We start from the raw sequence: 27,960 nt of genomic DNA, 5'->3' as shown, positions 1-27,960 counted from the left end.
CGCCACCCAGAGAGCTGCTCGGAGGCCGCCTACAGGTGCAATCCCAGCACTGCGGCCTGGGCAGTGGGACCAGCCGGGTGTGAGCCCAAGCCCATCAGCATCTCCCTCAGCCCCTCCCCAAACCTGAGCAGACCCCAGTGTGTCCGTCGCCCTCCCCCACTCGGTTTCCCCTAGCCTCCGCCCTGGCACGGTTTGTAAGGGAAGCTGCCAGCCCTCCGGGACTTCGCAGACTTGGATCGGGGAGGGGGTGGGGCGCGACCGAGGCTTCCCCTCGAATCTGCGGCAAGCCTGGCTCCGGGAAAGTTTTTCAAAGTTCCCAGCAGCGCCTGCCCAGGTCGCCTCCGCCGGGCGAGCAGACGGCGGCAAGCACGCCAGCCTCGCCGCCGCCGCCTCTGCCACTACTGCTGCCAGCAGCGCGCTCTGGGCGGCTCGCTTGCTCGCGGGAAGCGGGCCGGGCTCCCGGCGGGCAGGCCCTCCTCCTGGGGCAAAAGCCGCAGCTGACGCAGGCGGCTTGGAAGGCGGAAGCTGTCCCGCTCCGACCGCTCAGGCAGCGCCGCGGCGCCTACACCTGGGGCCTCCACCTGCGGGCACAGGCGCCCGACCCGAGGAGTCCGAGGGGGCCCGTGGCCATCTACATGGCCCTGCGCGTCCCTGAGCAGCGGGCCCTACCAAGTTCCTCGCCGCACCCTGCCCCCCTTCCCGCCTGGTCCAAAGATCCTGAGGACGAGGGTGTGCGCTGGGCCCTGCGACGTCTAGGTCTTACCACGCGTCGCTAAGCCCCCCAGCCCCTTCCAAGTTCCTCCCAGTACTCCCCCTCCCCATCAACCGGAGGGAAGGGGCGTGTCTTTTTCACGACACGCCCCCTCATGAATATTAATAAGCGCGCATGCGCCAGCCCCGCACGCTGGGTAGAGGTGGCCAGCCCGGGCTGCTGCTCTCAGACGGGCTCTCCGAGTCCCTCTCCGAGAGCCGGGCGGGCACGCGTCATTGTGTTACCTGCGGCCGGCCCGCGAGCTGGGCTCGTTTTTTTTTTTTCTCCCCTCCCTCTCTCCTTTCTAAGCAGCTGATCTGAAAGGGAATAAAAGGCTGCGCATAATCATAATAATAAAAGAAGGGGAGCGCGAGAGAAGGAAAGAAAGCCGGGAGGTGGAAGAGGAGGGGGAGCGCCTCAAAGAAGCGATCAGAATAATAAAAGGAGGCCGGGCCCTTTGCCTTCTGGAACGCGCCGCTCTTGAAAGAGCTTTTGAAAAGTGGTGTTGTTTTCCAGTCGTGCATGCTCCAATCGGCGGAGTATATTAGAGCCGGGACGCGGCGGCCGCAGGGGCAGCGGCGACGGCAGCACCGGTCGGAGCACCAGCGCGAGCAGCAGCGGCGGCGTCCCGAGTGCCCGCGGCGCGCGGCGCAGCGATGCGGTCCCCACGGACGCGCGGCCGGCCCGGGCGCCCCCTGAGCCTCCTGCTCGCCCTGCTCTGCGCCCTGCGAGCCAAGGTAGGAGCCCGCCGGGCCTCCCTCCCGGCCCGCCCTCTCCTTTTCCTCGCAGCGCCCTGGACGCCTGCGGTTGGGCGCCTGGAACGGGCTCGGGAGCCCTCGGGCGTTCGGCTTCCCCGCCGGGTCCCTGCGCCTGAGAGGCTGCACAAGGGCTGGGGGAGCCTCCGGCCTCCTAAATGTATCCTCCCGGCGGGGCAGGGGGCTGCGTTCTCACCGCTCTTCTCCCCGGGGGCAGTCGTCGGATTTCTCCTGCACTCGTGCATTTTTTTTGTACGGGAATCACGTCTAGTCCTTGCACTCAGTTTTGCAAAATTATTTTCACTTGGCGCTGAGGGCTCGTCGGGGCGGGCGGGGAGGGAGTCGCTACTTCCACCCTCGAAGAAAACAACTTTCCCCTGCGCTGACCTCCCTCCCTCCCTCGCCGGCAGGTGTGCGGGGCCTCCGGCCAGTTCGAATTGGAGATCCTGTCCATGCAGAACGTGAACGGGGAGCTGCAGAACGGGAACTGCTGCGGCGGCGTCCGGAACCCGGGGGACCGCAAGTGCTCCCACGACGAGTGTGACACGTATTTCAAAGTGTGCCTCAAGGAGTACCAGTCCCGCGTCACGGCCGGGGGGCCCTGCAGCTTCGGCTCGGGCTCCACTCCTGTCATCGGGGGCAACACCTTCAATCTCAAGGCCAGTCGTGGCAACGAACGCAACCGCATCGTGCTGCCTTTCAGTTTCGCGTGGCCGGTGAGTGGGCTACGCGGTGAGGGAGGCCCGCCGAGGTCCGTACCCATGCGCCTCTCTCTTGCGAGAGAGATTTAAAGGACCTTGGCTTGAAACTCCGAGCTAACTGGAAAAGTCTGGTGGGGTGGGGTGTTGGGCGGCCGAGACTATATAGTTACTTATCAGCAGGCCCTATCTTCGTGGCTTTTTTGCTAAGCGCCCAAAAGTGGGGAGCCCACAGAGGTTTGTGGGGCAAAGCTCCCAGGAAGTCTGGTTTAAACTTGCAACTAACACGAAGGCCCTAGAGTGACCCCGCCCCGAGCTAGGAGTTCATTATAGATGATCTTTGCTTAACCAATTAAACCTGATGCGCCATGGAAGGCGACGCGGCGCAGTTCTGGCCTTCGAACGCCGTCCAAATCGTCACCCTCCCCTTTTTCGTGAGCGGCTGGGAGGGCGGGCGTGTCCTTCCTGGAGGGTGTGGGGGAGCCCGTTTCCCGCTGCTCCCCGGGAGATTTGGGGCGTGCGGGGACGCGCTCTGGGCTGAATGTAAGGGGTCGGGGGCGGCTGCCGCAGAGACGGGTGGGGGGTTGGGGGGGTGTCTCCAAGCTGCGGCTGGAGCTGTGAACCCGAGAGCCTCCGCCCCCTGCCGGCCCCTTCCTGCCCTCGCCCCCGCGCGGTGTAGCCGTTGTGGCCTCACTTCCAGCGGTTCCCGGGCTCTGGAACCAGCTGTGTTTGCAAACTTCCCGGGGAAGGGCGGGGGTACGCCCTAGTCCGGCGGGCGCCCGGCCCCCGCTAGCCTCCGGGGGCGTGTCAAGGCCTGGAAGGGGGGGGGGGCTGTTAGAGGCGGCCGCTGAGAGTGCGAGTGCGTGGACCCCCGCCCCGGTGCAACTAGGCCAGCCAGCCGACTCTGCAACGAGGCCCTTGCAACATCCCAAATTGGGTAGAAGGAAGATGAGTGTGATTGCAGAAGGGGAGGAAAGGGGAAAATGCTCGTGCCCTCTGCTCAGCTCCTGCTGTCCGGGAGGTGTGGCTCATCGCCAGGACTGGGGCTTGGCCTAGTCTGTGAGGGTGGGTGGCGAGGTGGAGGGGGGGAGGGGAGGGGAGGGGAGGGGAGCGGTGCTCAATGTCCAGGGGAATACTCTCCACCACGTGCTGTCTTGGGGTGCACTCTGCTGCCTCCTACCCGCAGGCTGGGGCTGTGATTCGAATCCCTGGGAGGGGATGGAAAGGGAGGGTACTTTGGTGAATGCGTGCCGGTGTGTGGGTGTATCTTGGGGTGGCTCTCAAGGCCCACATTTCCTGGAGCTGGCGTTATAAAGTGCCCTCTGCCATGGGTGAGATAAGACAGTTATCAGAAACATGCCATTAAAAGGGGCTTATAAAAACCTGTGGTATGTGGAGTTCTCTGAGAACCGAGGGCCGCCTCGTCTGTTGCCGGATTTCAATTTTACAAAGAGTGTTTATCTTGTTTGTTAATCCCCTACTAGGGAGAACTTTAAAGAGGCTGGCCATTTTCTAATCTGACTGGGCCCAAGTTAACTGTGAATACTGACCGCCCTTGAACTTGTGTTTGGAGTTTAGGGGGAAGGGGCCTGCAGGTGGTTCCACCCTCCTGAGGATCAGTCCGGAGCCCCTTGCGTTTCACAAGACCATAAAAGGAATCTTATTAGTGATGTGGAAAAGCTGCAGGCCTGGCTGAGGCTCACTTTGGAGAGTAGGGTCAGAGGACCGCTTGGATGAGAACAAGGAGCCTTGCTCCCCCACGCCTAGCTTTGGAAAGTGACCTAGGTGTGTGTCTGTCCCCATTTGACACTTGGCAGAGCCCTAGATGGGGAATGAGCAGGAAGCCGTGTGTGGGGCAGGGAGACGATTGATTTGCTGGTGCTCTTCTGTGGTTTCAGGGCCCACGGGTCACCAACCATGAAATAGACTCTCGGCTTTTCTAGAATGGGGAGAACGCTGGGGCTACACTGAGTGTGGTTCTTTTGAAGTTGGGCCAAGTGCATGTATCACTCATAAATGAGTCTCCACCCTGCCCCCCTAAAAGGCCTGCTGTGAAACATAAGCTTTACTTCCCAAGAGAAAGTGGAGTTTAGGTGTATTGTTTTAGTTTATTTTCCCGAGTGTGGTTGGAGAAACACCACAGTCTGTAACTTTCAAGAATGATTCCAGGGTGAGTGTTAAGTGAAGTGAAAGCACTTAGGTATTGACGTAGTTAGTGCAGCTTCGTTCAGTTTGGCAATTAAATATTAATAAGCATGTCTATCTAGAACTGACTTTCTTTTTTTTTTTTAATTTTTTTTTTCAACGTTTATTTATTTTTGGGACAGAGAGAGACAGAGCATGAACGAGGGAGGGGCAGAGAGAGAGGGAGACACAGAATCGGAAACAGGCTCCAGGCTCTGAGCCATCAGCCCAGAGCCTGACGCGGGGCTCGAACTCACGGACCGTGAGATCGTGACCTGGCTGAAGTCGGATGCTTAACCGACTGCGCCACCCAGGCGCCCCTAGAACTGACTTTCTTGAATAGGTAAAAACTGAACTTGGTACAAAATTCAATATGGAAAGACAATATGGTCTTTAAAAAAAAAAAAAAAAAAACCGCCTTGGACTTCCAGCCACTTGAGCCCCTGACCCTACAATTAGTTACTGTCCACATGGGTCCTCCCAAATGTGTGGACAGTGGGAGAATCCTGGTTCGTGGTGCACAGTAGGTCAGTTTGGAAGGTGGTGTAATTCATGCCTTTTGTTTGGGATTATGACCCCAATCAAATAACTGTTCGTGCTCTAGAGAGGAAGAAGAGGAAATAATTTGGCCACATTTGAAATCTAGTCCACATTCCAGTGTCCATGTGGGAGGCTCTGTAGAGGTGGGCCTGCCCATCGGATAGTATCTGATTATGTTCCATTTGATGTCTGCTGCCCCAGCTCCTGGCCTGTGGTTCTCATCTGTGGCTTCTAATCCCCGTTCCAGTGCTGCTCACAGGGTCTTGACTTGAAGCAACTGGCCTGATTTATGACCCTCCAATCAGGGGGACCTAGTGATAAGAACATACATTATGGAAGGTAGTTGGGCTCAACGGGAAGTGATTTGGGAATAACCATTTATAAATCAATGAAATGGTTAGGTCGTGCCTCCCCCAAATTAGTGCTGAATCCCAGTGGTACCTGCTTAATAAGAATACATTAATGAAGTTACTACTAACCAGCCCCAAAAGGTTTTTAGGAACTCCAGAACCCCAGTTCGCTGTATTGATCCATTGCAGACCCTGCAGTGAACTGAATCTAGAGAAACTTTGGGGGAAGTGGTTGAGATGTCTGTTCCTTTGGCGTCCTATTTAAATGCCATTGACAGTGATAAAAGGCTTGCTGGGAGCAGCTGAATTTTTCAGGAAAATCCAATGAAGTGTGTTTCTTGCATACCAGAGTGATGCCAACTTTGGTCTCCTTTATACTTAAGGCCTGATTGAGCAACTGCCAGGGGTTTGGGTAAATCAGATGTCACAAGGTTAATCACAGAATGTAATTGACAGTGTCCTTGCCTTTATGCCCTCTGTTGTGTTTCCTGGACCCTGAGCCTCTGTAAGTGTGGTGTGGACACGCAGAAGGTGGAGGGATGGGGTTCTCATTTGAACTGGCTCCTTTCTACAGCCAGTGTGCAACCCATGTGGCCATATCATGCATGCATGCAAACGACACATGTGAGTATAAGGGCTTGGAGCAAGGGATTTCCTTATGTGGAGAAAACCTCTTCTGCTCCCAGACACCTATGTCAAAGTGATGAAATGACAGGTCTGTATTGCAAAACCAGGCTTGGGGGAAAGAGCTGCACTCTGTGCTAAGTGTCTTCAGAGTGGCTGCTCCCCACATGAAATCCTTCTGCAAGGTACTTGGTTTTTAATTTTTTTTCTTTTCTAGGTGTAAACTTCTCTGTGTTTTCTTCCTCCTTGTTGTGTTGTTTCTTAGCAACTTATTCAAACCTCCAATACTTATAGGAGTTTGCAGCCCACCAACTCCACACCCATAATTCTACAGGGACTCCAAACATTTGTAGAGAACAGTGAAGCTTTTGGCATCAAGGCTGTTGGGGAGCTGGATGGATAAGGAGGAGTGGCAGCAGCCACTTTCAGGCATGTCCTCTCCCTGGAATCAGTGCTCTGAATACTGCATAAAATCTTTATAGCGAAGAGTGGTAAGGGACCCTTTGGATAGAAGGCATGTGGAAGGTTTAGCCTGGTGGACAAAATGTTGTTCGTGAAAAAATGAAGCCAAGGCAACAAAGATCATGTTCCTGATCTGAAAACAAGAATGTAAACAGAGGCCTTGACTGGGTTCATAGCAGCCACCAGCCCATTGTAAAGGCCAGAACTTGGTTCCAATGTCAGGCTTTTCAAGATTAGTTACAATGTAAGAATGCATAATATCTGGATGTGCATACAATGAGCATGATAATCCATAAAAGCAAATGTTCCTGAGCATTCCCCCCCCCCCCCCTTGGTAAACTTCTATAAGCATGTTCCTTCCCCTACCTATTAACCCCCTAGGTTAGGTTCTGAGCTGAGAGAAGTAACACTTGGTTCCAGCTTTTAAATATACTTAAAAAAAAAAAAAAAAAAAAAAACTAGAACAGAATAAGTTGAACCAATTTTTCAACTTGAGGAAGATGTGTTAGGATGTGATGATTCTCATGTTTTCTAGAATGGTAGCAGAGGCGGGGATAGGGTTTTGCATTCAGAAATGTTCCACCTTTCTCTTGGCTCGTGATGCCGAGTGGCTGTGTTGTGATTTCCTTGCTGGTTTCTGATCATTGCATGGACTGCCCTGCCCCTGTGGCCCTTGTTTTTACGGGGCCGGCGACATTTGTCACTGGTGTGGTGCATGTGCAAGGAAGAAATTGTGCAGCATGGCTCCCAGTGGTTAAAAGTGGTACAATAAATAGTCCAACATTCAGAGTCCTCTACCAGCTCAGCCCAGTTTTTGTGCACTTTTGGTAAATAAGTAGAAAGGCTTCTTGTTCAGGCTTGCTCTGTGTGAACCGGACGGTTGTGCTTGGCTGGTTTCTCGGTATTCTATCTATTAACCTCGCCACCCTTTTGTAACTGGTGCATTTAATTATCAGTGGGATGCTTTTCAAACAGGTAAGGGTAATGATGGGAAAGGGGGTGGGGGCATCTCATTGAGCCTCTCCAATCTGGATATGAGCTTTGGGGCCCACTCGGTGAGTCTTTGAGGTGGGCTTTCATGAGAAAATCACCCTTTGTAACCAGATCGGACTCTATTGAAATGTCAAGCCCTGCACACTGAATTGCTATCTATGGCTGAAGTTGTCTTGGCTTGGATGCTGTGGGGAAGTTGTCCTTTCTTCAGGCCCTCCCCTCACCACCGCCCTGTGACACGTGAATTTTTCGTGCGAGCGTGCGTGTGCCCACACATGCGATCTCTGAAGCCTTTATTTGGTATGTTTGTGACTGGAATATTTTATACTGTGGCCACCCAGACGCAGGCAGGACAATAGTGTGGCCGAATTGACTGAAATGAGGATTACAGAGAATAATGCGGCCTCTCCAAAAATACTGCTAATACAGGGCCTGCGACAGGAAGCGACAGTTGAGTCAGCAGAGTACAGGGCCCCAGACAAACCCGGGGGCCGACTGACTCGCACAATGGCCCCCTGGGCACATCGGGCATTCCCAGGGTGTGCACTCCTCGGCCGCCTGTCGCGGTGGCCTGGGGTTTTGGACGCCGCACGCGTGCCGTTTGGATGGCGGTTTGTTTGTGTCCGTCAGCTTGGCAGGAATGGAAGCAGCCTCTTCTCAGGGCTTGGTTTGGCTGCTGCTGTTGCCAGGAAAAGGAAGCTCCCAGCTGCCAACACAATTACCTTTGTTTCTTACATCCCCCTTCTTAATGTGGCAATTAAGTGCTTACCACTCTGCCCGGTGCCAAGGTAACCACCGAGGAGTCAGATGGGCGCAGAACACAGCCCTCCCGCAGCCACGGTGCCCGGGGCGGGAAGAGGCCCTTGGGATCCTGGGATGCCTTGGGATTTCGAAGTTGGGGCCCTCCTTTAGGTAAAAGGCTGTGGAAGTCCTTCTGAAAGCTGGCTGTCCCTCTTTCCTGCTGCACGAGAATAAGAACCAGCCACTGTTGCCAGCATCCCCTGGGCCTGGAGGTGGGAAGGGGCACAGGCCCAGGCTGAAGTTGTGTTAGCTGCCCATCCCTCCTGCTTTGCCCCCAGGCTGTTCTGGGGAGATTGAAGAGAAGAGATGAAAGCAAGGGGATTCTTCTAGTCTTACTTTTGTAGTTTGAAACCAAGAAAAATCCCGGTATTTGCTATTTGTGATTCTTGTGAGTGGTATTTTCATAGGCGCTTGAGTCGGAACACTTGCCCATCATCTGGCCTGGCACCCCCTCCCCGAGCCATTGGTGGGGGATGCCCAGTGAGTTGGCCTCCGCTGTCGGGGGAAGGGGTCATATTTGCAGTGACAAATTGGGCGTGACAAGATCATAGCAGATTGCATCTGATTTTTGGCCTGGTACTGGCTTCATAGGATGGTATAAAGTGTGTGCGTGGTCTGGATCTTGGAGTCTGGAAGTATATTCTGGGATGTACAGAGGTCAAGCGTGGGCCTGGGAAAAATTAAAGTTCCTAGCAAGTAATAATCATTACCAAATTATCTTGATTGTTGATCTATAGTGTGGGGATGGAGTGGGAGGTAAGAGGGCCTCCTAATAGGGGCCTTGGAGGGAATCCTTTCTTCTGAAGGCTGGGTGGGAGGAATCCTCCTGCTCCAGGAGGTGAGGCCCAGAACCATAAGTCCTTCTCCGAAACCAGAAAGAGAGATGGCCCAGGGCTTTTTCTTTCTTTTTTGGCAAGGCCTTGTTGCCAGTGCTGCAGCCCCCAGCCCAAACCCCATGTCCACCACCAAGAAGGCAGTTCACGGAAGATCAGGACACTCCCTGTCCAGAACTCTGTGCCACCCAACCCTCAGGATTGCGTGGTGTTGGTCAGCAACTCCTGAGGTCTCACCAGTTCTGGTGAGGATGAGCCAGGTACACAGCTTGGTCTTCCAGGTTCTTGTGCAAGTTTGAAGGATGCTGCCTTCTTTGAGCATTCATTAAGCAGGGTTAAGACTGTCATGCCAGCTCAGTCCCGGCACGCCTTCTCCTTTCTGTGGGGTTTGTGGATGTTAGGTGTTTAGTGCTTGTGCAAGTCTGTCAGAAATGTGGATATCAATGCATTTAATCAGGATTAATTACAACAATACGTGGAAGTGTAGAACGTGGGTCTCAACATGGCCAGCAAACGAAGAGCTTAATTATACAGAATACACATCTGGCCTCATTTGGATTTGGCTCTCACCTCCAATCAGTAGAGAAATGTAATTTCTTGCTGCTCTCAGGGAAGAGTCCTGTAATTTGTAGGAAGTCCCAGGAAACTTAGAGGCTGTAAATAAGATGTAACTTTGACTAATAAAATATTAACGATGACAACAATGAATTTGGACCCGTGGCCACCAAACAGGAGAGGGCTGGGTATGTGCCCCGGCTTGCCTGGTTTTGCTTGCTTTTCAGAGCATTTTCCCACAGTTATCAGTGAACGAAATGGAATCCGGCTCTGCTTTGAGTATGAAACATATTTCGGCTGAATTCCAAAGCAGGGTCTATCACAAGATATTTTTATATTCAGAGACGGCATGCTGTGTCTCTGAGCAGTAAGCTTGTCTAGAGTTATGAATGAAGCTCTTTTTTTTTTTTTTTTCCTCTCGTGTTCCATTTTTGCCTTCACCTTGTGGGTGCCTTCTCATGGTGGCTGTGTGTCTGGTGGCACGGGATTATTTGAGAAATGCACACTATTTCCGATGCATTGGTATCTGACAGTGACAGCTCAGGGACACGGAGGAAGGGCTCATGTGCTCCCCCCAACCCCCATCTATTTCTCCAGCTTCAAGATAGCAGGTTTATTTAAACCCTGCTGTTTTGTGAGACTGACCTCATTCTAAATTACAAATGAAGATTTGAGTAAAAGCGGGAATTTGCTAATGGCTTGGATTTGGGGGGGAGGTAGAATTCTGAGATAAACCTGGAAGATAAAAGGTGCCTTCAGTATAATAGCTGGCATCCTGCCAGTGTCCAGGGAATTTGTTTAGTTAGTGGACTCTGATTATTCCTGGAATGTTAGATCTTATTGACAGATAAGTCCGTCAATAGCTATAACCCATGGGTGTGTGATTATTTCTCCCTTTTGTACTCTGGTCCCCAGAGTCTGCCCCCTAAACACCCCAAGTTAGGTCACCGCCTTTGTCTTAGTCTCTTTGCACCTACCCCCTCCTGCTTCCTAGAGTCACCTGATACTTGTGGGAGCCGAGATGGTCTCACACAGACAGGGCTTTCAAAGGGGTTCTGAAAAGGAAAAGGGGGCCTCCCTAGGGACTGCCCCACCAGGGCCCAAAGTGTAACCTTAGCAATAGCCAGCCCTCCTCACTGGATGAGGGGGCCTCCCCTCCCCCGGTACAAATACCTGGTTAGGTTAGCTTAGAATAAATTCTTTGTGTGTTTTTCTCATGCACTGGAGTTAGGGTCTGGAAAGTTTTGGAAAACCGTATAGCATTCACATATAGGGAGGTGGTATTTCCTCATGATGACTTTGGGCTGCTTGCGTATAACGGCCCTGACTGACCACTGTGGGCCCCCACCAGGTGAAAGCATCAACCTGAGGGTGGGTGCCAGGGAGGGGAGTTGGGTGACCTCCATTCCACAGCAAACAGAGTTGTCACTTTGGCTTTGTGGTTCTGTTTGGCAGAGTGTGTGGGGAGGCCAAGCAAGGTAGACATTTGGGCCCTGACCTCTATTTCTGAATACTAAGCTGTTGTTTATCTGTGTTGCAGAGGTCCTACACTTTGCTCGTGGAGGCGTGGGATTCCAGCAATGACACTCTCCGTAAGTATCACAGCAAGGGGCTTTTCTCTGGGTGCGTCTTTGTGGAAGCACAGTGCTTAGAGTACAGCAGTGTCAGAGCTGAATCTATCTCCTGAATGCTTCAGAGGACTTGTACCACTCCCTGCTGTCTGCCCCCTGTGTCCCTACCCCAGGGCCCATACTCCAGGGCAAACTGCTCCATGGAGTCTTTTCCATAACCTTCCCAGAACGTTCGCTTGGAACATTAAGTGGCCAGGACAGATTCCCTGTTAACTCAGTCCCTGACTAAGGGACCTAGATTATCGTTGGGATAGAGATCTTAATGGTTTTACAACGTTAAAACCTTGTAGACTGCTAAAGGATCAAAGTGGTGACTTTTTAAAAGTCCATTTAAACTTTAAGTGAGTGTTTAATCTCTCATCGGAAAGATAAAGCCTGCGGAGGTGGCGCTGGGCTCTAAATCTAAAGGCCGACCTTGAATTTCACTTGGTGGGCAGGTGAGCTTCTAGGCAGTCAGGGTTTCTTTCCCACACTGTGCACCACAGACCTTTCATTGAAGTGGAATCCCAGAGCCTCACAGGTACCACACCTGCCTGGCCCCTTCTAAAAGATGACTGTTTCAGTGCAGGCTGCTTTTTCAGAGCTTCGAGGGGTGGCTTTTGGTGGGGAAGCCACTGAGGCTGTGTCTGGAACTGGCAGCAGCCTGGCTTATAAAGTGTAGTCTTTGCTCCTTACATGTAACTTAAAAGTGTTTTCTCTCACCTGCAGTAACTGTGCATTCCGTTTTTGCTGGGAGGATCGTCCTGGGAAAATGTGGTTCACGTTGAAATTCCTTAGTCTGCGCGGGAGGAAGGGTTGATCCAACATTTTGTCTTTGCCCTCCATTCTCTGAATGTCTCATCCCTTTTGCTTCTCTAACTCACCCTTTCTTTGTGTTTTTTTTTCTTTTGTTTGTTTTATTTGGGTTTTTTTGTTTGTTTTTGCTGCTGCTAATATTTCCCCTCATTTTCTCATCATTTTTTTTTTTTTTAATTGAATCTGAGAATGGTGCATGCCCAGAGTGGGCACATTGGAGGCTTGGTACCTGCTAGGCTGCTTCAGGCTGCATATGGCTTGTTGGGCCACTGGGGGCCACATAGCCCTTGCTGAGCCCTGGTGAGCCAGAGGCTCCAGGCCATTTGGATCCCCCTTCTTGCTTTGACATCCAAAACCCAGATCTGTGGCCTTCCTCTCCGAGGGGCACCCCTGTCCCACTGTGGTGTGGTAGGAGGGGAGGGTGGTAACCAGCCTTGGTTGTGGGTCATATGACCAGTCAGGGTCACAGACACCGTTTTGTTCTCTCCTCCCTCCCCACAACACAAACGTTGAGTGTTGTGTCACTGTGACCTGGTCACAATGGTAACTAAGCATGGGAAAGACTCGGAGCTGGGGAGGGAGGGAAATAGACCAGAGAGCCTCTGGTGCACATGTGGTCCTCTTTTCCCTTCCCTTTTGGATGTTAGAACAGTCTGATAAAGTGAACATCCTTGAGATCCTGGCTCATGGTAAGAGCTGGATCAGGACACTGACCCTCTAGCACCTACAGGGCCCTTCCTGGCCCTTCCATCACCCCACAGGTCAGGTAGCTGTGCCCCTGGGAAGCGGATGCCCATCTAGAGCTGCCCATGGTTGTCTACATTTCATGGTGGCCCTGGTTTTGGATTCTGGGGCATCTTCTCGCTGGGGAGAGAGTAACTAAGTCCATGGAATAGCACAAGAAGGGCTTAGGGCAGGGATAAAGAACTTCAGACCTCTACCCTTGAAGAAAGGAATGGCCACAAAATCATGGAATGCCCAGTACATGCAGGTGACTGGAACTCCCTCTGTGAACCCGAGAGGAGGAAATGCTTTATCCACTTGTTTATTCAGCGTCTCTTTTTACAATGCTTCCAAGGGATCTTGAATTCACGTTCAGAAACAAATTTGGCATCTTCTCTCTTCAGATGAGGTCCTGCCTAGGGCCCTTCATGGATGACTGGCACCGGCATTTCAACACGTAGAACCATGAGCCAGAAATCTGGAAGACACCCTGTGTACCTCCCTTTCTAAGGGAGCATCCATAGCATCCATATCTAATCCACCTCCAAGTTCTGAAAATCTCTCCCAACAGTTCACTGGAATCCTGCCACCTCTCGCCACATCCCCTGCCACTGTCCTGGTCCAAGTCCCCATCTGCTAACACCTGAACTCCTACACTAGTGACCACATTAGTCCATCCATATCTACTCCCGTCCACCTCCCATGCTTCCTCCATTCTTCTGCCATCCTGGTCTTTTGAGAGTGTTTCGTTTTTTTTTTTTTACCTGAAATATGATCAACATAGTATCTTCTATTAGGTCCTAGTGTACATCTGGATTTGATTCGATTATCATCTTCACTGAGAGCCCCTTGGTGGCTTCCTGATAGTCTTGGGACACATCTCTGTGTGGCCCAAAAGGCCTTGCACAGCCATCTTGTTTCCCTGCTAGCTTCAGCCTGCATGCCACACTGTCCTCTACCATATCCATATTCTGGTCCTATCCCACCAGTCACCTTTCTGTCCTCAAATGCACCATCACATTCTGTCCTGCCACAGGGCCTTTGCATGTGCTACTCATGTAGGCTGGAAGGTTTTGCTTATTACTCTCTTCAATCTCTGTCCCTCCCATGGGACTGTACTGCATGAGGGCAGAGGCTAAGGTTGTGTAGCAACCCAGATGGAGTTGGCTACTCTTCGAGGGCCAAACAAGTTGGAGATATCCTGTCTTCAGATTAGAGGCAGAGCCCTGAGGGTTAGGACCGAGAATTCCTTCTCCCATCAGCTCTGCAGAGAGAGCCTGGCCCAGACAAAGCCTAGGTACTGTCTGTGTGTTAGAGAGTGCTGTCTGAGCCTGGCGCTCCTGGCATCAGTCCTCCGAGGTCATTTCCATTATGTTTCAAAACTGTACTACATAAGGGTACAGATTTTTCCTGTACAGATGGTTTCAGTGTATGGGACTGTTCCGTAGATACATGAACACAAACTGGCACACTTAGACCAGGTTTTCCTTCTAGCTTCACCATCTTGGCTACGCTCCTGTCTAGTAGGTTTATGGGTTAGTGTGGCCCCAGGGTTATGCTCAGACTCACCTCATTACCTCCATGGCCTGCAAGGCTAGGGGGCAGCGGGGCAGGCTTTGTGCTCCACTTTCACACAGCTAAGGTCTCAGGAGGGTCTGTTAATGTCCTTCTCCAGTCCTGAAGCTGGACTCCCAAGTGAACTACCCCAGATGCACTTCTGTGCCCCAAGCTGAGAGGAAGTAGGATTCAGGTGACAGCAGCTTAGAAGAAGCAGGCAGCCAACTGGCTGTCTTGTAACCCAAATGCCAGAAAGCATGCCCTAGACGCACCTGACTCCCTGCCTGGGAGCTGCCAGGGAAAATCTGCCACACAGGTGTGAGGGTAGGTCTACAGATCTGTTAGCCACATCGAGGATTCTGAGGATTCTGAAATGATCGTTCTCCCATCTCCTAGAAATGGGAGGAAAGTATACTGAACTACTGGAAACAACCTGTCTGCCTGGGCCTTTAGGATTGCCCCGGACTCCTGTTTCAGTTGTTTGTTGTCGTTACCTGCCTGAGAGATGCTGGAGGTCTTCGAGCCATGTGTTTAAGTAATTCCTTTATGCAGAACTCATAATCACGTGGTAATAGCTTGCTGAATTTTCAAATTAAACCAGCAGAGCAAACATACAGTTAATGGAAGGACATTTTTGTCATTCTTTGGCCTGTGTTTATTTGCAAAACTTAATGTTAGTAAAGTGTTATCTGCAAGTGGTTCTGTGTGTGCTGGGGTGTAAGTCTGCAGGTGTGTGGGCTTGTTCAAGGCTTGTCCTGCCCACATGGCAGTTAAACCCAGAGGGTTGACCCTGGGGTGAAGCTGGGAGTCATGTGGATGAAGCCCTCCCCACCCCCCACCCCAGGAGCGCCTCCTTTCTTGGTCACCTGTTGGGTTTGTATAACCTTGTAAATGAGCACAGGCCCTGAGCCTAGAAAAACAGGGGTGTGGGTGGGTAAAAATCACAGACATTGCTAGTAGGTCCTAATACTGTCTCTCCAAGGTGGCCTTGAATTTGACAAGGTGGTGAAGGGTTGGTGTTGGCAGGTTTAAGAAAACAAACAAGACCAGGCTGGGGTGCTTAGTGCCTTGCTTCCTTTTCACAGCCCTCCCCTGGATTCCTGGCACCCAGTGTTTGGATTTATTTTCGTACCTGTCTCTTTTCTGAGACTAGATTATAAGTGACCTCAGGGCAGGGACCACTTCTTATTTCTCTTGAGAGCTGCTTGAGCTCTGGGCATGTTTATTTTCAATGGGCACCTTTTAAAGAGCATGACTCGGCTCAGAAAAATCCTCAGTCTACCTGTCGCTAAACTAGGGTGCGTTACTTTCCCGTGTGCCTTCTGGGCAAAGGTGAAAGGTGAAACGCATCAAGTTTGAGGTACAAGTGCAAGCTTAAAAGGTGGCAAATTTATCGCTTCTTAAGAACGTAACTCTACCTCTCGGCTCCAATGAAGAGTTTGAAGTAGGCAAAGTCTTTCTAAAGCAAGACACGAAACTCTAAAACTAGAAGAGAAAGATGGCTAACCTTTACCTGGGATAAGGTGCTTTCTAGAATACGTAAAGAGCTTTTGCAAATTTGTATGACCAATAACGCAATAGAAAACTTGGCAGAGGAGAGAAACAGGTTACAGTTCACAGGAACAGATACAAATGGCTTTGTAACCACGTGAAGGGGTGCTCACCATCACTTAATTAAATGCTAATTAAAATAAGAGCTTCTCTCCTTATCAGGCAAAGATCAGAAAGTTTGATAGTATATTATGTTGGCATTGCTGTTGGGAAACCCAGTTTCCTGTGCAGGGAGAAGGACAGGTTGATGGCATCACTCATGGCTGTTTGGGGTTGTCTGTGGATGGGAGTGATGGGTTGTGCTGTCTTCTGACTCAGCACTCCGTTTCTAGGGTGTCTCTTACTACTAGAACCAGGCACATGGACAGACAGTTTCAAGGATGTTCTTTGTGGCTTTGCTTAATTGTAAAAGGCCAAAATAACCTAAATGCACATATGTGAGGAACGAGGGAAAAATGTATTTCATTTTATTCCCAGATTGTGAACTACTATGCACCCATTAAAAAGGGTAAATAAATGTGTAGTCTTCTGGGGAGGGGGACACACTTCTCATTTTTCTGTCCTTTTGTACTGTTTGAATTTTATACCACATGGGTTTTAGTTATTAAAAGTAGGCAAAATGGTCAGGGAAGAAGGCTCTGATGTGAATGTTAATGCAATCAGTGCTTTTTTTTATTTTTGGTGTGTGTTTGTTTTTTCCCCCCTGCCTCTAGAGCCTGACAGCATTATTGAAAAGGCTTCTCACTCGGGCATGATAAACCCCAGCAGGCAGTGGCAGACGCTTAAGCAGAACACAGGGATTGCCCACTTCGAGTATCAGATCCGCGTCACCTGTGATGACTATTACTATGGCTTTGGCTGCAATAAGTTCTGCCGACCCAGAGATGACTTCTTTGGACACTATGCCTGTGACCAGAATGGCAACAAAACTTGCATGGAGGGCTGGATGGGCCCTGAATGTAACAAAGGTGTGTGGGTCTGTGCTGGGTGGGTTAATAGGCTGGGAGTGGCTGTCGCTGTTGGTGTCCAGTTCTCTCCACGCTGGGTCAAGTGGCTGTCTCAGGTAGTGTGGCGTAGGGGGGATATTTGGTCTGTTTTCTAGGCCTGAGGCATAAAGATGCTGAGCACAGAAGATGCTGTTGGTGCCCTCATCCCCGCCCCCACTGCTGAATGTTGGCTGCTAACAGCTCACAGCTGTTTCTTCTCTGGAGCATTGTCCTTGGCCAAACAGCCACTCCCTGCCCCTTCCCTACTGCTCATAGTCTGTGAATGACTGGATTGGGGGTACAAAGGCCAGCCCTGCTGGCACTGTGTGCTTCCGTTCACACTCCAGAGCTTCCCCTGGGATCAGGTTGAAGCCAGACTCCAGCTGAGACCCCTGCTCAGCTCCTTCCCTTGCCCCCATCTGCTGCCTTCAGTTCCCTTCTCCTGTACCCAAATCCCTTTCTCAGGCTCTGCTTCTAAGGGAACCTGACCTAAAACAGATACCACATGGGACAGGGCTAGCTCAGTGCCTAAACCTATGATCCTGTAGGAAATGACAGCCCCTGAGCTCAGGGTGGCCTTACAGCAAGCTTTCACTGTGCATCTGTGGGGGCTGTGGCATTGAGGGGTGGAGGTGAGTGGTGAACCTGAGCTTTCCTACTTGTGTAGAGTTGGGCCCATCCACAGTAGTACAGGCTTTTAGATGTGCTGTCTGCTGTCCCAGCCCTTCTGCCCAGATTCAGTGAGTTAGTACACAGACGCAGATGTTCACAGAATTATCTGTGGTCTTTACCTTTACAAAGCTTCTAATTCACTGCAAATGGGTAAGTCTAGTTGACCAGACTAGGCCCTCACAAACTTCAATGTCCTCTGCTAATTTCACATAATTTGGTAAATTCTTTCAAGATATCCCCAAAAAGGGAGTTTTTGAATTGTGACTAAGGAGTGGGACGAAGAGGAATCTTCAGGTCTCCTGGACTTTTCTTAAATAACTAGAATTTTTAAAGGATGGCATTTCCGGGATCCAGATCAATGAATTGATAAACGTATAGTAGTTGGTGTTTTAAAAAATCAGTAACAATTACTTAAAAACCATGTGTAGTATTTCTTACCATCTGTTCAAATTTTTTTCTTTTAATCAAGGAAGCAGAATTGCTTTGTGAGGCTACTTCACATAAGTGCCACTAGAGCTGGCCCCCAGATTAGGCTGCCAAATGAAGCCAGCCTGCTTGGCTTTGTTAGTCCCATGGGATTTTTGAGACATCAGGCATTCTAGGGGATGGTGATGTAGGGGTTAAGAAGGCTGGAGCTCATCTGAATGTGCTGGGATGGGACTGAGTGGTTGAGATGAGGAAGGATCACAGCTCCTGCTCTCTTGGAGAGGGTGGGAACTGACAGGGAGCAGGGTAGCTATTGTTTAGACAGACTGGATGAAGATCCCCCTCCCCCATCAACTTGCCTGCATTTTGTTTCTGAGTAGGATCATGTTTTGAAGATCTGCTAGCACGGCCTTGAAGTTTAAAGCTGGATTTGCTATTTGGGCACCTCCCATCTTCCTCTCCTTACAATGGACTTGACATGAGATCTCTTAAAATCGTGGATTTTGTAGGCTTAATGCACTAGGCCATTCTCATGATGGTGGTGGTGCACGAAACCATGTGTTTGACACATCCTTCTGTGTTGTGTTTTTTTACAGCTATTTGCCGACAGGGCTGTAGCCCCAAGCATGGGTCTTGCAAACTCCCAGGTGACTGCAGGTAAATGACTAGACTTATTATTATTATCTTTTAATTCTTTAATGCAAGAGAGGGACTGAATTTATTGTGAATACGCCTCTTTTTCTTTGGAGGGCAAGAAAGCTTTAAAAAAAATTCAAATAGGCACATCCGAAGCTTATTAAATTATACCAGCTGTCTGGTGGAATGTGCACACTTCTCTCTTGGAAAAAAAAAAAAACTCTTATGGGCATAGTCAGTGACTTCATGTATTAACTGTTCTGTAAATTGATAACACGTTTTTATAATCTTCCCCTTAAAGTGCTAATGGATGAGATGGAGGGATGTGGGTTTCTTTGAGTCTGTCTCCTCCCCCAACCTTGTTTGCCATCTCCTAGCCCTCCCCCACTTTTCCCATCAATAGGGGACAGCGGAGCATTCTTTAGAATGGGATTAGTACAATCTCCTGGCCCCTTTGCAGGCGGGAGCCGGCCGGTGCTGAGAGGTTAATGGCTGCGCTGGAATCTTGTCAGTTGAGCCTGATGAATGTAGACTTTTGCTGCTGGCCTTTGAAGTCTGTTCTTTTATGGTCCCGGACAATGCAGAAGCCAGAGACCCACCCCGACTGGTTCACGATTACAGTTTTTGGAGCCTTCTTGAAATGTACATTATGCCCATTTAGGAAAGGCTTGCTTCAGGAAATAGTGTTGGTGTCTGTGGCATTTTGACACAATCTCCCACTTTACTCTCCTTCCTCCCAAATCTTCAGGATTAGCAGATTGAGGGTGACACCAAAAGGATCCCTGGGGCCTCTCATTTTTGCCCCAGACGCCACCCTGGTTTGAGCCAAGGGAAGCATATAAAACAATCTAAACCAGTGCATCTCAAACAGATGTTACCTGGGGCTCTTGTTCTAATGCAGAGACTGATTCCATAGGTCTGGGTGGGCCCAAGTCTCTGCATTTCTAACAAGCTCCCCAGTGCTGCTGCTGTTGCTGGTGGGACCGGACTTTGGGAATCACTGCCCCCAACCTCAGTACTCAAGTCGGAATTCCCTTGAAGTGACGGGGTACCGTCAAAATTCAGATTCCTGGGTACTGCCCCCCACCCACTGAACCCCAGTCCAGGGGTTGGCCCAAGAATCTGCATTTTGAAGAGCCTACCAAGTGAGTGTATTTTGAGGACTGCCGCTCTACAGAGAATTCTCTGTGGTCTTTACCTTCATGGCTCCACCACGGCATCTGTTCCCCTCCCATGCAGGGGGGACACTGAGCTCTGAGGCTTGACACTGAAGTGAGAACCAAGGCAGCTGGAAGTCCAGTAAAACCAGGCTGACCTGAAGTTGTCTCTTCTGACACTTGAGAGAAAAGTTTATTTTCTGGAAGGCTGGGTGGGTTCGCATATGAAGCCCCATGGTGGCAGCTGACGGTAGTATTTAACAGCATTGCTGTCAAAGGTTGAGCAGGAATCCACCTACCTGTGCTCTTCATAATTAAGGGTGTCCTGGAGAAAGTCAGATCAGCAGCGCTATTAGCCACTCTGGGCCTGCTCCGTGTGCAGAGCTCAGATGGGTATCAGCGGAGTCCGACCATGATTTCTGCTGCTGTCATCAGAATAGGCATGCTGCTGCGCAGGGGAGGGCCCTCCCAGCCAGAACAACAGGCTTTGTTTCCAGAATTTAGCCCTTTCTCTTTCGAAGTCTCCCCTCCCACTCCCTGCCCAGACACGCACCGGTGCCCTTATTTACTTAAGGTGCGACTTTCCCACACGTCATTTGCATAGTCTCCTCAGCCCATCTTGTTCTGCCTACCTTGAAGGAAAATCAAAACAGAACCTTCTAGCCCAGGAGGTTCAGGTTGTGTCCTGCTCCAGAAATAGCTGAATGGCGAGTTACCCTGTAAGTTGTCTTTTGGATTATGTATTACAGAGGTGTTTTTTTTGTTTGTTTTTTTGTTTGTTTTTTTTATCCTCACATGAGAAACCTTTACTGGTTTTGTTGTTCCCAAGTAGACTGAGATTCCTTCTCCTGGTTGCACATGCTTGCTTTATTGCAAGCCTGCCAATAATATCAAACTTAATGATGAATCATCATATGAAGACAGTCACTTCAAATTCTCATGAGAACCTTAATCATAGATTATTTAACTGGGATAACTTTGTGGATGCCTCTTTAGGGTCAGTATTTTTATTTGTTTTCTTTTGAAGTCATCTGTGGCCTCTTGTGGTTTCTTTTTTATGCTTAGGGATCCAGCGCTCATTAATTAAGAGGTGAGGTTGGGTCCTCAGCTGCCTCTTCTTGCTTTTATTAGGCAAATGGAAGAGGTGTACTGATCCTTAATTTGGAAGGGAGTAAGAAGACAGTAAGAAATACTGCTATTTCCAAATCAGTTCCCTCTTAATATTTCAAGCTAGGAATATTCATCTTTTACTGAATGAACCCTGCCCCCCCCAACTCCCACAAACTTGAGTGTCCCACTTTCTTAACGAAATTTCTGCCAGATTTTTTTCTTTACTCCTCTGAATGGTCACTTGTCATTTAGACTAATGTTCTGTTTTACATAAAGCCAAATCCTCTGTCTGATTCATTTTAAACCACGCATTCTGGTGGTTCTTTGAACTGGGGTGTGGATGGCTTGTTTGTAGAAGTTAGGAAGTGGTTAGTCAGTGTTCTCAGGGGTTAAGTTGACTCTTGGCCGTGGGTGATTAGCTATTAGCTGGATCCCTATAATTTTCCCATGACAAGGATTTGCTAGCCTGCCTCCAGCTCTCTGGAAACGGAAAGCTTTCCTTTCTTGGGGGTGCTTGTTTTCCAGAGTTACAGCTGAGTGGTTGGGGGTGGGGGAGGGTGGTGGTAGTTCTTCCCTCAGCTTTTCCCAGGTCCTGTTATAGAAATACTCTGCCCATCCCTGTACCAAGTTCACCCCACCTTCACCAGGCTTTCCAGGGGCCCCTCCTGTTTGTCACAGCTTGAGTTTTGAGAAGGCAGTTAAAGTTTCCGAGGGCTTGAAACTTGAGGGGCTGGTGGCTGAGACCCTGCCCCTCCTCCACCCCAGGTGAAGGTTTATGTTTGTGTTTTTGTTTGGGGATCAAAGGCACCATTTGGCCTCCGAAGAGTCTGATTAATGAGGCGCTTATAAAGGAAACTCGACTCTGTTCCCCAATACTAGATAAACTGGGTTGACCTTTTTTTCTTTTTGCAAAGTGAGAAATAACTATAAAATGAATTAGCCTAAGCAGCTCCGGTAGTGGGTCATAAATTATCCATGGGATTGGTTCCAAGTGCTGTTGCCTCCCTCACCCTCCTGCAAAAGTGGGTTCCGAGATCTCAGCCGCCTCTTTGCCAGAGGAGGGTGCCCCCTTCCCCACCCCGCCTTGTGTGATTTCCTAAAGCCTCATCGGGAGGCAGCTTCCTGCCGCACTGGGGTGTCTTGTTGCATTTTTGCGCGCTGGGGTCGTGACTTGCTGTTTAGACAAAGAGCCTGGCCGCTGTGTAAAAGCTGCCAGCAGTGCCGCGTTTAGGAAGACTTTCACATGGCTATTGTCACCCGAGAGTCCTTCCTTCGCCTCCGTAGCCAGCGGGGTCTTGATTTATTCCATGCCCCCACCCTTGCACAGCCTTGTGAGCCTGAGAAGAGAGTGGCTTTGTGAGGGCAGCCCCCGCCGGCCTCTCCCAGACAGCCCTGCTTTTGTAGGGAGTCGCCTGGGAGGGGACCTTGGCCCAACTACTGAAAACGTTTATTTAGACAGAGCCCCCGCGTAAACCTTGAGAGTCAACTGTCCTGTCCCCCACAATGAAACAAGACAGGAAAGGCCTGGACTTCTTAGCCTTGCCTTTAAATGACGTTGCGCTCCCCAAATGTTCCAAGGACTAAAGCAGAGTGTGCTGTCTGTCTCCAGGTGCCAGTATGGCTGGCAGGGCCTGTACTGTGACAAGTGCATCCCGCACCCGGGGTGCGTCCATGGCACCTGTAACGAGCCCTGGCAGTGCCTCTGTGAGACCAACTGGGGCGGCCAGCTCTGCGACAAAGGTAGGGCCCTTGGGGACTGGATCTCGGGGCAGGACGGGGGCCTTGGGCACAGGAAGATTTAAGGGGTGGGGCAGCCAGAATCGAGTTTTTTACTTTTGTTTATTTTTATTGGCAGGGACTTTTAATTCTGAATTTGAATTTGCTTTTAGTGCTGGGGTTGGCGGTATTTTTTTCTGGTTTTATTTTTTTATTTTTATTTTTTAATGTTTATTTTTGAGAGAAAGCACGAGTGGGGGAGGGGCAGAGAGAAAGGGAGACACAGAATCCGAAGCAGGCTACAGGCTCTGAGCTCTCAGCACAGAGCCTGACGTGAATCCACAAACTGAGATCACGACCTGAGCCAAAGTCAGATGCTTAACTGACTGAGCCACCCAGGTGCCCCTTCAGGTTTTATTTTTTGAAACAGAAACGGGGTAGGGGTAGGGGTGCAGCTAGAAACATGGCAGGTTAGCAGCCTGTATGGTCTTCTCTGAGCTGCTCCCATCCTGGGGTCTTTCTGGCAGATCTCAACTACTGTGGGACTCACCAGCCCTGTCTCAACGGGGGAACTTGCAGCAACACAGGTCCTGACAAGTATCAGTGTTCCTGCCCTGAGGGGTATTCAGGACCCAACTGTGAAATCGGTAAGTGGCCCAGGCAGGATAAGACCCCTCCCTACCCTCAGCTTGAGAAAAAAAATAACACGCTTAAGGACACGTAAAAAGATGAAAATACCCTCCAAAGTGAAGACTGGTTGTCTCAGCAGTTCTGTGGGTCTTTGAAAGTTCCTTTGAGCAGCACCAGTGTTTGTGGTGATGCTGGCTAGCGTGGGGGGTGGGGTGTTGGCCATGCGGCTACCCGGCTCACAGATGCCTTGGAATGTGACTGGAGACACTTAGAAAGAGGACTTCCTGTCTCCTGTAGACACAGTGGGCTTATAGCACATGCTTGCTTTCATTTTTTCGAAGCGAGCTTGAGCTGGTGGCCCAGGCGTGGGACTTGGCGGCGGGGAGAGGACGTAGGTAGCGACAAGCGGGAGCCCCTTGCTGACTGCCCTCCTGGTTTTCGCAGCGGAGCACGCCTGCCTGTCTGACCCCTGCCACAACAGGGGCAGCTGCCGGGAGACCTCGCTGGGGTTTGAGTGTGAGTGTTCCCCGGGCTGGACGGGCCCCACGTGTTCCACGAGTAAGTCTGGGTTGTGGCCTGTGTCTTTTCCGGAGGATCAGATATGGGGTTGGGGGCAGGCGCCTGGGCTTGGTTCAAGGTCAGGTCTCAGTGGGAAGGGGTGGATTCTGCCAGCGGTCTGGTGGGGAGTCTGGCTGGGGCTTCTCCGGCCTTTGCGCTGCACCCTCATCCTCCTGCGCTAAGTTAGCACGTTGTGTCTGCTGCTACTGAAGAGCCTTCTCCATGGGAGACCTCCATCCTTTGCATGTGCTCCCTGGAGCTCTGCCTCCTCCAAATCAAGTTCTGGTTCTGGTTCCTGCAGCCATGGAGAGGCTGCCTGTGGGGGAGGCTGTCACTCCTGGATTTCATCATGGGTGCAGGTGGCCCCCAAAGAGAGACCTGGGCTACAGGGTTGTTGTGGCTGCAAGGCCTGGCTGCACGTCAGGACCACCTGGGTGCCGGACAATGCAGATGGGTCCTTCCCACAGTTTCTCTTTGGAATTGGGGAGTCCACATTTTGTAACAAGCACCTGGGTTTCTGAGGTGCGGCCAGGCCTGAGAACCACTGTGCTCAGCACCCTGAGTGCAGCACGCACAGTCGAGAATGTGGGTTCTGGGGTCGGATCACCTGGGCTGGCACTGTGGCGCCTGCCTGCCTGCCTCTCCTAGGGCCGGTCTTTACCTCCCGGTGGCCCTGTTTAAAGGAGACAGTAGCAATTCCCATCTCTTAGGGTTGTGAGGAGCCGATGACTGAATTCCCAGAGAAAGCCTGGTACTTCAGAAGTGGGTAGTAGGTGAATGAAGAGGCCACTGTATATAGTCCAGTGTAGAGGGTGTGGGGTGGGGTGTAGACCCCAGGTATGGAATTTTGGGAAAACTCTGTGAACAAGTAAGAATAATGTTTTCAACCAGTAAAGAAGAGTTCTTTTTCCTTACTACTTAGCTACCCCTGAGCCATGCTGGAACTTTCCTTTAAAAATAAGGAGTAGGCAGAGCTAGATGAGCCATGTTACCCATGGGTTGATGCTCTGGGGATCCAGCTGGCTCTCCCTGCTGCTTAGGTTGGGGATTAAATGAACTGGGGCACTGGAGGATTTAAAGCTAAAATCAGGCCTTATCGTCATAGCGGTCACTTCTAGCAGGTGTCTGGCTCTTAAGTGAAGGCCCCTCGTGTAAGGGTTGGCGTTAAATTATCTAATTGTCAAACGGACTGAGATTAAAATGCCAGTTCTTTTTTCCCTTTTGTCCAACAGACATTGATGACTGTTCTCCAAATAACTGTTCCCATGGGGGTACCTGCCAGGACTTGGTTAATGGATTCAAGTGTGTGTGCCCGCCCCAGTGGACTGGCAAAACGTGCCAGTTAGGTAAGGAAATTCCTGCACCGAGGTTAGCTTTGATGATCAGAGCTGTTATAGAAGATGAGCCTGTGGTGGTGTGAGTTTGCACACCATCCTACTAAAAAGTAATTTATTGTCAAGAGTCCGGCGGGCCTGGGAGAGAGAACTCGAATGCAGATGGCCTAGCTCTTTTAGGCCCTGTGGGAAAGTCGTGGGATCCCTTGAACCATGTCAATCGTCTGTCCGAGGAGTGTTCAGCTGGGTTCCAAACGGGGATGGTCTCATGAGGAATGAGCTGTCTGCATTCTTGCTGCCACATTTAAATCCCAGCAACTAGGCTGCGTGGAGGGTTATACAGCAATGCCTGGTGGCTTTCTGCTCTTCCGGCTGGGGGCCAGTTGTTAACCAGCAGCCTGAAAGTTATCAATTAGCATACCTTATTGGATAATGGCTAGGGAGAGGGATCAGCTGCTCAAAATAGCGGGAACCTAGTATCTGGGATTTAGGTTATTAGCATGTCTCCTATTGGAGGCAAACTATTGCTAGGGTGTTTGGGGGGAGGTGGGGGAAGGGGGGGTAAATCTCCATTTCTCACTACCCCTCCGCGTTTTCTTTCAGATGCAAATGAGTGCGAGGCCAAACCTTGTGTAAATGCCAAATCCTGTAAGAATCTGATTGCCAGCTACTACTGTGATTGCCTCCCAGGCTGGACGGGTCAGAATTGTGACATAAGTGAGTACCTTTTGTTTCGATTTTGATTTTTGTGAAACTTGGGTATTGAAGGCTTTGTCAGCCTGTACGTTGGCTCCAGTGCTAAGACTTGAGTGATAAAAGGAAAACCTGAGTGGGAATGTTTTTGGAGAGGGAGTGATCAGTGCAGAAATGAAAACATACACTTTATCAGGCTCATTAGCCAGTAAAACAGCCATATTCTGATAAGGTGGCTAAAACAATGATGTGAAGTTTCACTCGCTCATTCTGGAGGAATTAGGGAGGGTTCCCACCCAGTGTAATAACCTTCTGTCAGGGGGAAGCGCACAGGAAATCTGATTTGAGGCTTTTATCTGTCCTGAGTGGAGAGCACTTTTCAATTAAGCCTAGTTTCAATGTAAATTGCCTCTTTAATATGAGGACTTGTTTATTTTTTAGATATTAATGACTGCCTTGGCCAGTGTCAGAATGACGCCTCCTGTCGGGTATGTAAATCTTTGCTTAAATGAAAACCTTAATGATTGACCCAAGTCTGTGAGATTTATGTGACCCTGGGAGAGCTCTGTCCCTCAGGGATTTAAAAATGCAGGTGAAAAGTGATTCTCTGGAAGTTTCACTTGGGCTTGTGTTACCCCCAGCCTCCTGGGAGCCATCTTGAAGGCATGCATGTAGAAATTCCCCTTCAGCATTTCGGGAGGCTTGGCATTTGGTGATTTCAGTGAATCCGTGGAACGGCAGCAGTCATGCTAGACCGCTGAAGCCCTGTGTTTGTGGAATACATAGAAAAAAGCATGTGTTTCTCCCCCCTCCTTCTTCCTCTTCCAGGATTTGGTTAATGGTTATCGCTGTATCTGTCCACCTGGCTATGCAGGCGATCACTGTGAGAGAGACATCGATGAATGCGCCAGCAACCCCTGTTTGAATGGGGGTCACTGTCAGAATGAAATCAACAGATTCCAGTGTCTGTGTCCCACTGGTTTCTCTGGAAACCTCTGTCAGGTGAGCTGTGCTAGAACCTCCACAGGCCAAGTTTCTACAGCAGAACTCCCTCTGCCTCCTCTCTCTGCCCTCTCCTCTCCACCCCCCCTTCCCCTCTTCCTCCATCTGTCTTCCCCTTCTTTCCCCTCCCCCTTCTCCTCCTCCTCCTCTTTCCCCCTCCCCCCCTCCTCTCCCCTCTTCCTCCCTTGGTTCCCCCCTTCTTCCTCCTCCCCCCCCCCCCCGCCCTCCTCCTCCTTGTGTTTGTCCTTTCCCTTCCCTTTCCTCTTCTTTCCTGTTCCCCTCCTGACTCTATAGTTGCCATCCAGGGACTAGGGACTTTTGCTAGGCAAATGCAGGTGGAAGGACACGGAGGAGTGGTTTCCTTCGTAGTGTCAGCAGCCTGTTGATTTGACTTGGTGCCCCCGACTCCATGCTCTCCCATTCTGCCCTGTTTTTCCCATGCATATCTGGACAGTCTCTAGGACATAACTGTATATTACGTAGAGCATTCTGCTCATGGAAGCAGGTAAAGGGGTCAGATTCCAGGATCCGCTGCCCCTGAGCACTTACAGTCACGCCTTTGTTTCTTTTCCCCCTCCTCTGCTCCTGGTCCTTGCAGCTGGACATCGATTATTGTGAACCCAATCCCTGCCAGCACGGTGCCCAGTGCTACAACCGCGCCAGCGACTATTTCTGCAAGTGTCCTGAGGACTACGAAGGCAAGAATTGCTCCCACCTTAAAGACCACTGCCGCACGACTCCCTGTGAAGGTACCTCCCCCACCTGCGGCCCTGGCTCGTCTCCAGGGCTTAGTCCTCTTTCCCCATTTGCCAGTTCCCCTCGATAGTCTCAGAAGCTGTGTAGCTGAGATTGAAACCCCCTAACCTGATGGCTGGGGGAAGCTAGAACATGTGGGAACAATCCACTCAGGCCCGCCAGTGGGACAGCCATGTCCTGTTCCAGGGTGGGCGGATTTGCAACCCTGAGACATTCCTCAGAGCAGTGCTGCCAGAAGACCTTTCTGCAGCAGTGGACTGTCAGGGAGGGTAGCTTTTAGTGTGACTCGCAGGCCTAGAAACTGATTATTTTCCTGAACTTCAATTCATTTAAATTTAAATAGCCGCCAATGTCCTGTGGCTGTTGTAGGAGGTAGCACAGTCTTCAGGTTCTCTGTTCTTTGCTGGTTTTAGTGTGATTAAATAGGAAGGAAAGCGGGCTTTCTCCTTTAGGAAGCTTCTGTCAAACAGATGTCAAAGGT

The 27,960-nt window shown here is 50.6% G+C and overlaps 1 protein-coding gene across 3 annotated transcripts in view; it reads left to right on the top strand.

The window, feature by feature from the left end:
- The first annotated feature begins 911 nt into the window (after positions 1–911).
- Positions 912–27,960, top strand: part of JAG1 (jagged canonical Notch ligand 1) — a 36,218-nt gene continuing 9,169 nt past the window's right edge. The window contains exons 1-13 of one of the 3 annotated variants that reach the window (XM_047851841.1): positions 912–1,488; positions 1,917–2,222; positions 11,087–11,138; positions 16,517–16,771; positions 18,484–18,544; positions 22,400–22,530; positions 23,034–23,153; positions 23,581–23,694; positions 24,927–25,040; positions 25,632–25,745; positions 26,163–26,209; positions 26,550–26,723; positions 27,322–27,472. In XM_047851841.1, the coding sequence (XP_047707797.1) occupies positions 1,408–1,488; positions 1,917–2,222; positions 11,087–11,138; positions 16,517–16,771; positions 18,484–18,544; positions 22,400–22,530; positions 23,034–23,153; positions 23,581–23,694; positions 24,927–25,040; positions 25,632–25,745; positions 26,163–26,209; positions 26,550–26,723; positions 27,322–27,472 (1,720 nt within the window). In that variant the 5' untranslated portion in view covers positions 912–1,407. Of the gene's footprint in view, positions 1,489–1,916; positions 2,223–2,557; positions 2,639–8,979; positions 9,252–11,086; positions 11,139–16,516; positions 16,772–18,483; positions 18,545–22,399; positions 22,531–23,033; positions 23,154–23,580; positions 23,695–24,926; positions 25,041–25,631; positions 25,746–26,162; positions 26,210–26,549; positions 26,724–27,321; positions 27,473–27,960 lie in introns of those variants that run through there. The other 2 variants (XM_047851843.1, XM_047851842.1) reach the window with 2 other exon arrangements.

This window comes from Prionailurus viverrinus, chromosome A3, assembly GCF_022837055.1.
Source record: "Prionailurus viverrinus isolate Anna chromosome A3, UM_Priviv_1.0, whole genome shotgun sequence".
Classification (NCBI taxonomy): Eukaryota; Metazoa; Chordata; class Mammalia; order Carnivora; family Felidae; genus Prionailurus; species Prionailurus viverrinus.
Note: the sequence above shows the minus strand (reverse complement) of the source record. Positions and strands in the feature narration are given on the sequence as shown.